General features: G+C 45.1%; 1 protein-coding gene across 4 annotated transcripts; it reads right to left on the reverse strand.

Annotated features, from left to right (window-relative positions):
- Positions 1 to 75: 75 nt before the first annotated feature.
- On the reverse strand, positions 76 to 13,894 carry trabd (TraB domain containing). Of its 4 annotated transcripts, none has more exons than XM_064951574.1 (10): positions 13,817 to 13,894; positions 12,815 to 12,891; positions 12,407 to 12,476; positions 11,826 to 11,992; positions 5,635 to 5,775; positions 2,167 to 2,277; positions 1,803 to 1,942; positions 1,327 to 1,499; positions 845 to 941; positions 76 to 702 (listed from the first exon to the last, which is right to left on the reverse strand). In XM_064951574.1, the coding sequence occupies exons 2-10, from the start codon at positions 12,836 to 12,838 to the stop codon at positions 522 to 524; spliced, it is 1,104 nt and encodes a 367-aa protein (XP_064807646.1). In that variant the 5' UTR covers positions 12,839 to 12,891; positions 13,817 to 13,894; the 3' UTR covers positions 76 to 521. The 4 variants fall into 4 exon arrangements, with proteins under 4 accessions (XP_064807646.1, XP_064807647.1, XP_064807645.1 ...); XM_064951575.1 differs by having other exon boundaries at positions 13,805 to 13,887; XM_064951573.1 differs by having other exon boundaries at positions 13,793 to 13,867.
- Positions 13,895 to 13,979: the final 85 nt, after the last annotated feature.

The following is a 13,979-nucleotide window of genomic DNA, read 5'->3' on the forward strand; positions in this document are numbered from 1 at the left end:
AAAACAGATGTTTTTTTAATACCCATGGTATACGATCTGATATACCACAGCTGTCAGCCAATCAGCATTCAGGGCTCGGACCACCCAGTTTATTTTGATATATAATGACTTGGGCCAATAATATCAACTTCAAAGACCATATGCACCAAAATCTCAAATTTCAATGTAACATTAATTGGAATGTGGGGGATAGCAGATGTAATATGAATGGAAAAACATTTGTAAATCTTACAAAAATCCTTCTTTTGCCATTTCTTTTTTTAAATATACAAAAATAAAATAAGGGTACTGTCATGGTTTCTTAGGCAGTACTGTTCTGTGTTCCACAGGGACATGGAGGAGAGGAAGGAAGGAAACGAGGGAGGGCGGCTCAAGCTCTCGGACCCCTTATGTCCATGTCAGTTCATAGGGTAGGTGGTGAATCTTGACCTCTAACCCCTCCTATCAATAAGGCCATTGGTGGTAGATGCATTGTTTTCGTATTAGAGGGGACCGTTCATGTCACAGGTATAGTAGAGGGGTCACGCCGCTGCTGGGGGCAGTGGTCGTAGGTTGTCCAGTAGTGATTGGACAGCGGGTAGGGAAAGAAGAGCCCTCCCCATGCCCCCTCCTGCACGGTAGCAGGCGTATCCCAGTACTCCTATCACCCCAGCCTTCAGCACCGTGCGCAACATCCAGCCAAAACGAGATGGGGGCGCAACACTGACAGTCACACAGAAAAGCAAAAGAAAGAGGGTCAATATTAACTCATAAAAGTTAGAAGATGCAGAAATACAATGATCCTATTGCTCTATAATATAAGTAGTAATAACTTGGTCTAGACTGCTAAGAAAGATACACACACCTCATGATCTCCTGAATGTTGAGATCCTTCTCCCAGTTCCTTTCGATGCCAGGGACATGGCCCATCCCCACCACTCCCACCACCACAGCAGGCACTTCTGTTACAAGAAACAAAGCGAATTTATCCAGCTGAAATGGCATCCATGTTCCCAAAAAACATTGGTCTGTAACAGTCCATCTATTATGCATAGATACATTAGGAGTTGAGGATAAACTTAATTGGCATCTTAGGCAGTATGCAAAACACAGACACAATAACCCAGCTCGTCCATCTTTCAGAGTAAGGGTCCAATCAAACTGCTGACGGAAAACTATGCCAGAAAGTAAGCCTTTTCATTGATTTAAATGCAATCTTGCAGAGACTACTACAACCAATGATATGGTAGTGTTTTTCCCACGAGCAGTGTGAACAGACTAATGGAGAAACTTGTCTGTGGACTTCCTCAGGTGAAAAGTGAAACAGGCAGATGCTGCGATACTCACTCTGGGCATTGGGGGGCGCCTCCACACAGCGTGCGGCCTGGCGGAGCGTGTGTGTGAGGTAGATGTCTCGCTCAGCTACAATGGTCTGGTGGAGAGCGGGGAACTCGCCGATCATCTCTAGCATTGTCTGCTCCAGCAGGTCCTTTTGTTTGCACTTCTCCACGTCCTCCTTACTGACACACAACAACAACAAACATATTGCAATAACAAAAGCATTGCACCAACTGGGTTTAACCAAGTCCCCAAATTAATTCCCAATAGCTTGCCATCATTTGTATTCAGGTAAATAAATTAAGCCCTATATAAATTAAATCTATTATTAAATTGGATATTACTAAATACAGTACCACCCTAATAATATTTCTGCTCTAATCTTTCTACATACTAACCAAAGGAAATACTGAGAGGAAGTGTATAGCGGAGTAAGCTGTGGACTTAACCTAGACTAGAGAGGAGTAACTGTCAGGTTATTGTACCTGATGGGGTCTGACAGGAAGCACAGGCCCCAGGCCAGTCTGGCTTTCTGCCACAGACTGAGAGCAGCGATGGCCCGTTTGAATGTCACCGGGATAGGCCGGTCCCCCAGGTGGAACTTGCAGAGGGGCACTCGGCCCGCCTGGGTGGAGAGAAGAGAGAGGGAGGGTCTTTACATACAACTTTACTAATACTGTACCTAGTGGGTAACAGGTAAGAGGGTGTTAAGTTCAGTATATTATGTGAGATAAGAACATCAGTGTGTATTTGAAAGTATTTGTGACCTTGACCTGACACCTTGTGCGAGAACAAACCTGTGACCCTTATCAAGATGAACTATTTTTAGTGAGTGTGTGAATGTCTCACCTGTTTGAAGGCCTCCCTAAACTCCCCTCCAGGAGCCATGCCCAGCTGCTCTGTGATGTGAGCCGACACTTTGAGTAGCAGGATCTGCATCAGGCCAGACATCACTCCATTCTGTGAGGACATAATAAAGAGGGGGAAGGACAGATAGGAGAAAGCTGTATGTAGTTCTGTCTTTGAGCTGTTCTTGTTTAATGATGTTCTATATTATGTCATTCTGTATTATATTTCATGTTTTGTGTGGACCCCAGGAAGAGTAGCTGCTCCTTTTACAACAGCTAATAGGGGATCCTAATAAAATACCAAATACCAAAGAGACAAAACGGTGAACTGTAAGTTAACATTCTATATACTTCCGGCCCGTCCTTGGACACTGTGCTATCTAACCTCCAAACGAGCTTCAATGCCATACAACACTCCTTCCGTGGCCTCCAACTGCTCTTAAACGCTAGTAAAACCAAATGCATGCTTTTCAACCGATCGCTGCCTGCACCCGCATGCCCGACTAGCATCACCACCCTGGATGGTTCCGACCTTGAATATGTGGACATCTATAAGTACCTAGGTGTCTGGCTAGACTGTAAACTCTCCTTCCAGACTCATATCAAACATCTCCAATCGAAAATCAAATCAAGAGTCGGCTTTCTATTCCGCAACAAAGCCTCCTTCACTCACGCCGCCAAACTTACCCTAGTAAAACTGACTATCCTACCGATCCTCGACTTCGGCGATGTCATCTACAAAATTGCTTCCAACACTCTACTCAGCAAACTGGATGCAGTTTATCACAGTGCCATCCGTTTTGTCACTAAAGCACCTTACACCACCCACCACTGCGACTTGTATGCTCTAGTCGGCTGGCCCTCGCTACATATTCGTCGCCAGACCCACTGGCTCCAGGTCATCTACAAGTCCATGCTAGGTAAAGCTCCGCCTTATCTCAGTTCACTGGTCACGATGGCAACACCCATCCGTAGCACGCGCTCCAGCAGGTGTATCTCACTGATCATCCCTAAAGCCAACACCTCATTCGGCCGCCTTTCGTTCCAGTACTCTGCTGCCTGTGACTGGAACGAATTGCAAAAATCCCTGAAGTTGGAGACTTTTATCTCCCTCACCAACTTCAAACATGTGCTATCCGAGCAGCTAACCGATCGCTGCAGCTGTACATAGTCTATTGGTAAATATCCCACCCTTTTTCACCTACCTCGTCCCCATACTGTTTTTATTTATTTACTTTTCTGCTCTTTTGCACACCAGTATCTCTACCTGTACATGACCATCTGATCATTTATCACTCCAGTGTTAATCTGCAAAATTGTAATTATTCGCCTACCTCCTCATGCCTTTTGCACACAATGTATATAGACTCGCCTTTTTTCTACTGTGTTATTGACTTGTTAATTGTTTACTCCATGTGTAACTCTGTGTTGTCTGTTCACACTGCTATGCTTTATCTTGGCCAGGTCGCAGTTGCAAATGAGAACTTGTTCTCAACTAGCCTACCTGTTAAATAAAGGTGAAATTATTTTATTTTTTTTAAACATCCAATCTATCCTCTCTTCTAGCAGAGCAATTAAAACACAAACAAGCTCAGATCTCAATATATTGTTCTATGCTAACAGTCCAGATAATTAGAACTGAGCATGGAAAGGGGTCCTTTCATTACTCATCCCACTGGTCTTGGAATTCCCTCCAAGCCAACCTAAAAGTCTAGGACCTGGTGTTCATGGATGAGTTCAAAGGACAAATAGATGAACAGGTTGTTGAGACAAGTAGTTGTTTCCATTTGTCACCCGATGTCACTAGTTTGCGTTGCCTCATGTAAGGAAGCATGCTGTGTTACTTCACAATACGCATGCCTGCACGTACGCACACACACCCACTGTTTGTTTGCTGTTGTATTTGTGCTGTTGCCAGTGTCTTCTGTCTGCGTTGTCCATTTTGTCTCACATTGAGGTGTGTTTTTTTAAAAAAAATCCTAGCCCCCCCCATAGGAGGCATTTCACTTCTTGTCAGGCCATAATTGTAAATAAGAATGTGTTCTTAATTGACTTGCCTGGTTAAATACAATATCACTGCCGTTTTGTTATTTCAACAAAACTGATTCTATAGGGCACATACTGTTAACATGTTCAATATTTATTTTATTTAACCAGGTAGGCCAGTTGAGAACAAGTTCTCATTTACAACTGCGACCTCGCCAAATTAAAGCAAAGCACTGCGCACAGAGTTACACATGGGATAAAACAAACGCACAGTCACAATAACACAATAGAAAAATCTATATACAGTGTGTGCAAATGTAGTAAGATTGGGGAGGTAAGGCTATAAATAGGCCATAGTGGCAAAATAATTACAATTTAGCAATTAAACACTGGAGTGAGAGCGCAGAAGATGAATGTGCAAGTATCAATAAATGGGGTGCAAAAGGATCAAACAAATAAATAACAATATGGGGATGAGGTAGTTGGGTGGGCTATTTATGTATGGGCTGCGTACAGGTGCAATGATCGGTAAGCTGCTCTGACAGCTGATGCTTAAAGTTAGTGAGGGAGATAGAGGTCTCCAGCTTCAGTGATGTTTGCAATTCGTTCCAGTCATTGGCAGCAGAAAACTGAAAGAAAATGCGGCCAAAGGAGGAGTTGGCTTTCGGGATGACCAGTGAAATATACCTGCTGGAGCGTGTGCTACGGGTGGGTGCTGCTATGGTGACCAGTGACCTGAGATAAGGCAGGGATTTACCTAGCAAAGACTTATAGATGACCTGGAGCCAGTGGGTTTGGCAACTAATTTGTAGCGAGGGCCAGCCAACGAGAGCATACAGGTCGCTGTGTTGGGTAGTATATGGAGCTTTGGTGACAAAACGGACAGCACAGTGATAGCAAATTGGATGCAGTTTAAGTAGAGTGTTGGAGGCTATTTTGTAAGTGACATCGCCGAAGTCAAGGTTCGGTAGGATAGTCAGTTTTACGAGGGTGTTTGGCAGCATGAGTGAAGGAGGCTTTGTTGCGAAATAGGAACCTGATACTATATTTAAACTATATTTATAGAAACCAAGGCTGTTGCGTCTGCCGATAAGAATGTGGTGATTGACAGAGTCGAAAGCGTTGGCCAGGTCGATGAAGACGGCTGCACAGAATAGACTTTTGTGGATGCGTTTATATCGCTTAGGACCTTGAGCGTGGCTGAGGTGCACCCATGACCCGCTCGGAAACCAGATTGCATAGCGGAGAAGGTGCGGTGGGATTTTAAATGGTCGGTGATCTGTTTGTTAACTTGGCTTTTGAAGACTTTAGAAAGGCAGGGTAGGATAGATATACGTCTGTAACAGTTTGGGTCCACTAGCAAGCGTTAGAAAAATGCTTCTTGAAATTCTCGATTATCGTAGATTTATTGGTGGTGATACATCTTTTTTTTTTACTCATTTCAGGGCCAAAAAAAAGCCAAACTGCCCCCCAATAGTCATACCTGTTTGATGGCCTGCTGGACCTTGTCCAGATTAATGTCTTTTGCCTCCTTCAGCAGTGTCTTTTCATCCATCTTCAGCATAGACACCCTGTACTGGCACAGCTCCACCACCACCACGTCTGGCTGCACTGCACGGATCGTCTGAGGGAGGGGAAGAGATGGGGGAGAAGGCAAACAAAGGGGGAGGAGAGAGTGGGAGGATAAGGAGAGGAGGAAAACAGGGAAAGGTGGGGGAAGGAGAGGATAGGAAGGGGAGAAAGGGGAGCAAGGGCGGTAAGAGAGAAAGCCAAAGGTAGAAGTACAAGACTGACAATAGCATGGATTTTGCCTGAGGGAACAAAACAAAACAGGAGTCTGGGAAACCAGGACATGTAAGGGGGATGTCATAGTAATTTGTTCTTAACTTACTTGACTGGTTGAAAAAAGGTTAAATAGATAGTTCTGATTGGCAGATTTCAAAATACTTTTTATTCAATCATCTCTGAAGGACAATCATTTAGAAAATGTATGAATCCCATGAATTTGAACGAACTTAACAGAGGCCATTCCAGGAGATACCCATCTCCGGTTCCGGGTTGGAGCGAGCGGTCGCATCTACACTTCGGTCCGCAGGTAGTATAACTTTTCATTACATTTTCATTACATTTCATTATAGTACAACGGTTTGATTTGTCTAATCTTAGCAATTTCTTCTTAGCTAGCTACATAGCCGTCTTTGTATCAAAGATAATTGCGTAATTATCGTATTTCGTCGTCCTAATGTAGTCTACACTGCTATCTGCCCAGCAGCTAGCTAACGTCCACCGAATACCAGCACTGTAGAAACTATTACACTCAACTGAACGACTCGATTAGTGTAGTGTTAGCTAGCTACATAGTTGTCTTTGCTGTCTTCGTATCCAAGATAATTGTGTAGTTTAGAGTGTGTAGACTTAGAGTGATTATCTTAATTTACCGAGGTTAGCTAGCCAGCTATTTGTCGTCCTTAACGTAGGAGATACTGCTAGCTAGCTAGCCAACAGCTAGCCAACGTCTACCGAATAGAACTTCAACAACCCGGTCAACATTCCGCTTCGCTCCACAGGTAGTATCACATTTTCATTTCACTTCATTACAGTACAACGGTTTGATTTGTTTGATCGTAGCTAGCTAGCTACATAGCCGTCTCTGTATCTAAGACAATTGTGTAGTCTAGAACGATTTTCTAGGTTAGCTAGCCAGCTATTGTCGTTCTTTTAACGTAACGTAATCAACACTGCTAGCTAGCCAGCTAGCCCCCGAATAGCAGCACTGTAGAAACTATTACACTCGACGGAACGACTTGATTAGTGTAGTGTCAACAACGCAGCCACTGCCAGCTAGCCTACAAAGTCAACAACGCAGCCACTGCCAGCTAGCCTACTCCAGCAGTACTGTATCATTTCAATCATTTTAGTCAATAAGATTCTTGCTACGTAAGCTTAACGTTCTGAACATTCGAGACGTGTAGTCCACTTGTCATTCCAATCTCCTTTGCATTAGCGTAGCCTCTTCTGTAGCCTGTCAACTATGTGTCTATCTATCCCTGTTCTCTCCTCTCTGCACAGACCATACAAACGCTCCACACTGCGTGGCCGCGGCCACCCTAATCTGGTGGTCCCAGCGCGCACGACCCACGTGGAGTTCCAGGTCTCCGGTAGCCTCTGGAACTGCCGATCTGCGGCCAACAAGGCAGAGTTCATCTCAGCCTATGCCTCCCTCCAGTCCCTCGACTTCTTGGCACTGACGGAAACATGGATCACCACAGACAACACTGCTACTCCTACTGCTCTCTCTTCGTCCGCCCACGTGTTCTCGCACACCCCGAGAGCTTCTGGTCAGCGGGGTGGTGGCACCGGGATCCTCATCTCTCCCAAGTGGTCATTCTCTCTTTCTCCCCTTACCCATCTGTTTATCGCCTCCTTTGAATTCCATGCTGTCACAGTTACCAGCCCTTTCAAGCTTAACATCCTTATCATTTATCGCCCTCCAGGTTCCCTCGGAGAGTTCATCAATGAGCTTGATGCCTTGATAAGCTCCTTTCCTGAGGACGGCTCACCTCTCACAGTCCTGGGCGACTTTAACCTCCCCACGTCTACCTTTGACTCATTCCTCTCTGCCTCCTTCTTTCCACTCCTCTCCTCTTTTGACCTCACCCTCTCACCTTCCCCCCCTACTCACAAGGCAGGCAATACGCTCGACCTCATCTTTACTATATGCTGTTCTTCCACTAACCTCATTGCAACTCCCCTCCAAGTCTCCGACCACTACCTTGTATCCTTTTCCCTCTCGCTCTCATCCAACACTTCCCACACTGCCCCTACTCGGATGGTATCGCGCCGTCCCAACCTTCGCTCTCTCTCCCCCGCTACTCTCTCCTCTTCCATCCTATCATCTCTTCCCTCTGCTCAAACCTTCTCCAACCTATCTCCTGATTCTGCCTCCTCAACCCTCCTCTCTTCCCTTTCTGCATCCTTTGACTCTCTATGTCCCCTATCCTCCAGGCCGGCTCGGTCCTCCCCTCCCGCTCCGTGGCTCGACGACTCATTGCGAGCTCACAGAACAGGGCTCCGGGCAGCCGAGAGGAAATGGAGGAAAACTCGCCTCCCTGCGGACCTGGCATCCTTTCACTCCCTCCTCTCTACATTTTCCTCCTCTGTCTCCGCTGCTAAAGCCACTTTCTACCACTCTAAATTCCAAGCATCTGCCTCTAACCCTAGGAAGCTCTTTGCCACCTTCTCCTCCCTCCTGAATCCTCCTCCCCCCCCCTCCTCCCTCTCTGCAGATGACTTCGTCAACCATTTTGAAAAGAAGGTCGACGACATCCGATCCTCGTTTGCTAAGTCAAACGACACCGCTGGTTCTGCTCACACTGCCCTACCCTGTGCTCTGACCTCTTTCTCCCCTCTCTCTCCAGATGAAATCTCGCTTCTTGTGACGGCCGGCCGCCCAACAACCTGCCCGCTTGACCCTATCCCATCCTCTCTTCTCCAGACCATTTCCGGAGACCTTCTCCCTTACCTCACCTCGCTCATCAACTCATCCCTGACCGCTGGCTACGTCCCTTCCGTCTTCAAGAGAGCGAGAGTTGCACCCCTTCTGAAAAAACCTACACTCGATCCCTCCGATGTCAACAACTACAGACCAGTATCCCTTCTTTCTTTTCTCTCCAAAACTCTTGAACGTGCCGTCCTTGGCCAGCTCTCCCGCTATCTCTCTCAGAATGACCTTCTTGATCCAAATCAGTCAGGTTTCAAGACTAGTCATTCAACTGAGACTGCTCTTCTCTGTATCACGGAGGCGCTCCGCACTGCTAAAGCTAACTCTCTCTCCTCTGCTCTCATCCTTCTAGACCTATCGGCTGCCTTCGATACTGTGAACCATCAGATCCTCCTCTCCACCCTCTCCGAGTTGGGCATCTCCGGCGCGGCCCACGCTTGGATTGCGTCCTACCTGACAGGTCGCTCCTACCAGGTGGCGTGGCGAGAATCTGTCTCCTCGCCACGCGCTCTCACCACTGGTGTCCCCCAGGGCTCTGTTCTAGGCCCTCTCCTATTCTCGCTATACACCAAGTCACTTGGCTCTGTCATAACCTCACATGGTCTCTCCTATCATTGCTATGCAGACGACACACAATTAATCTTCTCCTTTCCCCCTTCTGATGACCAGGTGGCGAATCGCATCTCTGCATGTCTGGCAGACATATCAGTGTGGATGACGGATCACCACCTCAAGCTGAACCTCGGCAAGACGGAGCTGCTCTTCCTCCCGGGGAAGGACTGCCCGTTCCATGATCTCGCCATCACGGTTGACAACTCCATTGTGTCCTCCTCCCAGAGCGCTAAGAACCTTGGCGTGATCCTGGACAACACCCTGTCGTTCTCAACTAACATCAAGGCGGTGGCCCGTTCCTGTAGGTTCATGCTCTACAACATCCGCAGAGTACGACCCTGCCTCACACAGGAAGCGGCGCAGGTCCTAATCCAGGCACTTGTCATCTCCCGTCTGGATTACTGCAACTCGCTGTTGGCTGGGCTCCCTGCCTGTGCCATTAAACCCCTACAACTCATCCAGAACGCCGCAGCCCGTCTGGTGTTCAACCTTCCCAAGTTCTCTCACGTCACCCCGCTCCTCCGCTCTCTCCACTGGCTTCCAGTTGAAGCTCGCATCCGCTACAAGACCATGGTGCTTGCCTACGGAGCTGTGAGGGGAACGGCACCGCAGTACCTCCAGGCTCTGATCAGGCCCTACACCCAAACAAGGGCACTGCGTTCATCCACCTCTGGCCTGCTCGCCTCCCTACCACTGAGGAAGTACAGTTCCCGCTCAGCCCAGTCAAACCTGTTCGCTGCTCTGGCCCCCCAATGGTGGAACAAACTCCCTCACGACGCCAGGACAGCGGAGTCAATCACCACCTTCCGGAGACACCTGAAACCCCACCTCTTTAAGGAATACCTAGGATAGGATAAAGTAATCCTTCTCACCCCCCCTTAAATGATTTAGATGCACTATTGTAAAGTGGCTGTTCCACTGGATGTCATAAGGTGAATTCACCAATTTGTAAGTCGCTCTGGATAAGAGCGTCTGCCAAATGACTTAAATGTAAATGTAAACCTATGACAATCATTTAAGGCCGGTTTCCCAGACACAGATTCTGTCGAGTTCAAAAATGTACTTGAATGGAGATAAGGCCAGACAAAATTTATTCACTATTTAACAGATCCCCCCCCAAAAAAGCGAGGCGAGCAATTAAAAAATATATAATTAGGTGGATAAGGAATAACAGTACTTTACCACATTGTCCTAGGCTATATGGACATGAACAATAGGATAAATATTGAATTTGACTGATTTTCAGATTATTAGTGAACATTATTCACATAGGATGTATAATAGAATGCAATATTCTATCATATTCAAAAATGATTTAAAAAAAAAAAATTGTATGAATGTATCAGTTCATTAATCATCTACTTAACTGTATAGCCTAACAAATTCAAGAAAGATTGACAATAAATAATTGTAATCCAATTAAAATGTTGATACATAATGAGTTAATTACCTGAATGCATCTCTATAGCCGAGGCGTTAACAAAATATTCATACAAATATGATTGGGCCTCTCATAGACTAGTAGGCCTTGTAGAAAGAGGGTCAGTCAAGTTAGGTCTATCAAATGAATGTAGCAATGGAAAAAATGTATAAATCCAGCCATAGAGTATAACCTATCATCATCAAAATATTTTTTTTTGTTTGTTTATAACATGCACAATTAGAAGCATAAATTTATATAGATCAAGCTTGACTAAATTCGAGCCCACTAACTTTGCTCACCGTATACTCCTTCGATTGTCTCATCTGGCTGCCACGAAATGCCCCACCTGGTGATCTGCACAAAGTGTGTGCGTGCCACTGGCAATGTACTTTGCTGGACATGCTAGCTGTTGTCAGCAGCGCATCATCACTTCAAACACATTCTGTTGTGGTGTTATCGGTTGGCCTACTACTACTGGTAGTACCGGTAAAATGTATGGTGATTTGCGATTCATGACTTACAGCTGATACTTCGATTTCATCAATCATTTTGACTTCAATTTTGTTGTCCAAAACACTATCAGCTTGCACTGCGTCTTTGCTGATGAATGCCCTGATCTCTGGCCATTCAATTAGTTAAGTTGCATTGTTGTTTCGTCTATTAAATCACTTCTTCATCTGAAAATGATGCAATAACCATGAATTTAACCGACTGTTTGTTTATAATGAGGGACGTCCCACGTTTAACCTGGACACATAAATAGTAGGAATTTATGCTGGCTTTAGCCTTGGCTGCGTGAGAGAGAAATTAAACATCTGCACGTCGCCTGCAGGTGCGAGTGTCAGTGTATTTCACTGTCCAATCAGAGGCTCGCGCATGATCTGAGGCCGTTTGGTCTCTTGGGCATCAACTTGGGAAAGCCTCAAGGGAGAGCGGACAGTGCATTATAAACAAAGAGACGCATAGATTGGCCAAAAAAATAACATAGGATATATTTATTTTTTTATTCAGTGTGGAGAAAAGTGAGGCGGGGCATCCATTAAACAGTAATTCAACTTTGTCCGGCCAAACTGGCTAGGATAATCTGTGTCAAGGAAAACAGCCCTTAATGCTTGCATGTCAGATTTGTTGTGCTCACCGTGGCCACGTCCTTCTTGCTGCTGTCACTGAAGTGGGCGGTGCCTACCAAGTAGAGCAGGCTGCCATCTGGGGCAGTCAGCCGGGTGACTGTTTCAGGGAGTTCTGGGGAAGACTGGCGCCGCTGGGCACGCACCTGCCATAGCAGCTCCACCGCCTCAGAGTCCGCTATAAAGGAACCAGCCAGGGAGAGGTGGAAGGGGAGAGAAATAGAGCAAGTAAGAGCGAAAGACAAAGGCAAGAACGGAAAGAACCTTTAGTTCCTACATCACTGAATTGGATGGCAGGAAAGACCACATACTTCGATATGCCAAAGGAATGTGATTGTCAGATATGGGTAGAGTGAACAGTGCATGTTGTAGCCTACTGAAATAAAGGTTACAAACAAGTTAGAACAAACATAACACCGCTGCGGGAGGACTTCACAGACATTAAGAGAACATGGATAGTAGTGTCAAAGCTTGGAAAGTAAAGGACGGTTTCCCTTTTTCTCACACATGGGCATTGTGAACAATATGAGCTTTTGGTGCCAAGCAGACGGAGAGAAAAGTAAATACATTTTACGTAAATAAGGGTACTCACAGAGTCCAGGGGGATGACTAGACAGTGACTCATCTTCAGACGCATCTTCAGAGGGACCTACCAAGTCATCCTAAAATAAAAGAAGTAAAAAAGCATATGTAGTCATTCTAAAAGTGTACATATCAATGAAAATATTGTGTCAATGTGCTCAAGGGCCAGATTTATTGTGACACTGATTCTTAGACAATTAACATCAAGGCTAGTACAGGAGTGGGACAAAATTCTAAGAATGTTTGTTTTGCTTAATGTATTATGATCAGCATAGAGCTGTGTTCTTCAAATAACACAGCTGTATGGGACATAACAGATGTGTGTGAAGCTGTACTCTGTGTGCCTTTTTAAAATGATCAAAATAACAGCTGTCAAAGCATTATGCAGTGACCCATGTTCAGCAGTCCCCAAACTTACCTCGGAGTTGTTGTCTTGGTCCATGATTCAACCTTTAAGAGCTGGGCAAAAACTAAAGCAATGTCCCACCTTCCTTACTGAAAAGGAAAGCAAAACAGGAGGAAAGAGTAAGATCAAATGTATGAATACATTTAGCCAAATTAATCAAGTAGGTTTGTTGAACAAAATTGCTTTTCTCTGCAATGCTATCAGCTGTGATGCTTACTTTGTGACTAAGCTAAGGCCCCAATTCAAGTTCCTCAATTGCTGACGTTTGCTAACTAGATATATGTGCAGTGTACCAAACCAGAAATAAACTACCCATTCTCACTAGTTAGCTACCATCAGCATATGGCGATAAAGTTAGTTGGAAAATAAAACCGTCTAGTTAACATTACCTGTCACAGTTAGCTAATTCTAGTAGGTAAGACAATTTGTGAGCCAGGTTTTACTGTGACAGGTACGTTATAGTGTATAGACAAATATAATGAGCAAATTGCCTAACGTTAGCTTAGTGGCCCCTTTTTAGAGCCCGGTCATGGCTAAACGCTCTCCTGCTGCTGCATGTAGCTGCGTACTTCAACACGATTACATCACCTTCACACAAAAGTGTTGACATAGCTAGCTATTTTGCTAGCTAACCACATGCTACAAAGTCAAGTTAGCTAGCTAAAGCCGTCAAACCTGCTGGTTAGAGACAAAACATTAACACCATTAGCTGATATTCCCCTCGTTTCCACATATTATATAGCTAGCTAGATAACAAACTAGCTAACATTATTCATTAAGTTAGCAAGTTGGCCAAAGCTAACTTCTTGCCGACTTGAAGCTAGCTTACTACTCGCCGAATAGCAGCTAGCTTACTACTAGCTAACAGCTGACATATCGGTTAACTGGCTAACTGCTGCTAACTACTTGGCAAACAATGTCATATCAATTTGTAATTAACATATAATAACTACAGCTTACAATGTTATACATTAATAAAATAAAACTTACAAGTTAGCTAACCTGTGCTCTCACCTGCGCTTCGACCAATGATGTGTTCGACTCGTTTGTTAACGTTGTCTTCTGGTACTTGTAGTTCAATTGAGATTTGAGTGCGTTGTGGTAATCAGTGGTGAAAAGCACCCTATTGTCATACTTGAGTAAAAGTAAAGATAACTTAATAGAAAATGACTAGTAA

The sequence above is a fragment of the Oncorhynchus masou genome, chromosome 31 (genome assembly GCF_036934945.1).
Source record: "Oncorhynchus masou masou isolate Uvic2021 chromosome 31, UVic_Omas_1.1, whole genome shotgun sequence".
In the NCBI taxonomy this organism is placed as follows: domain Eukaryota; kingdom Metazoa; phylum Chordata; class Actinopteri; order Salmoniformes; family Salmonidae; genus Oncorhynchus; species Oncorhynchus masou.

Excerpts from the sequence above, each read along its gene's own strand:
- trabd (XM_064951574.1), bottom strand. The coding sequence starts at position 12,838 with ATGGACCAAGACAACAACTCCGAG. Across the intron at positions 2,278-5,634 it reads TCCAGCAGGCCATCAAACAG|AATGGAGTGATGTCTGGCCT; the intron begins GTATGACTATTG and ends ATGTCCTCACAG. Across the intron at positions 1,943-2,166 it reads TTAGGGAGGCCTTCAAACAG|GCGGGCCGAGTGCCCCTCTG; the intron begins GTGAGACATTCA and ends CTCTCCACCCAG.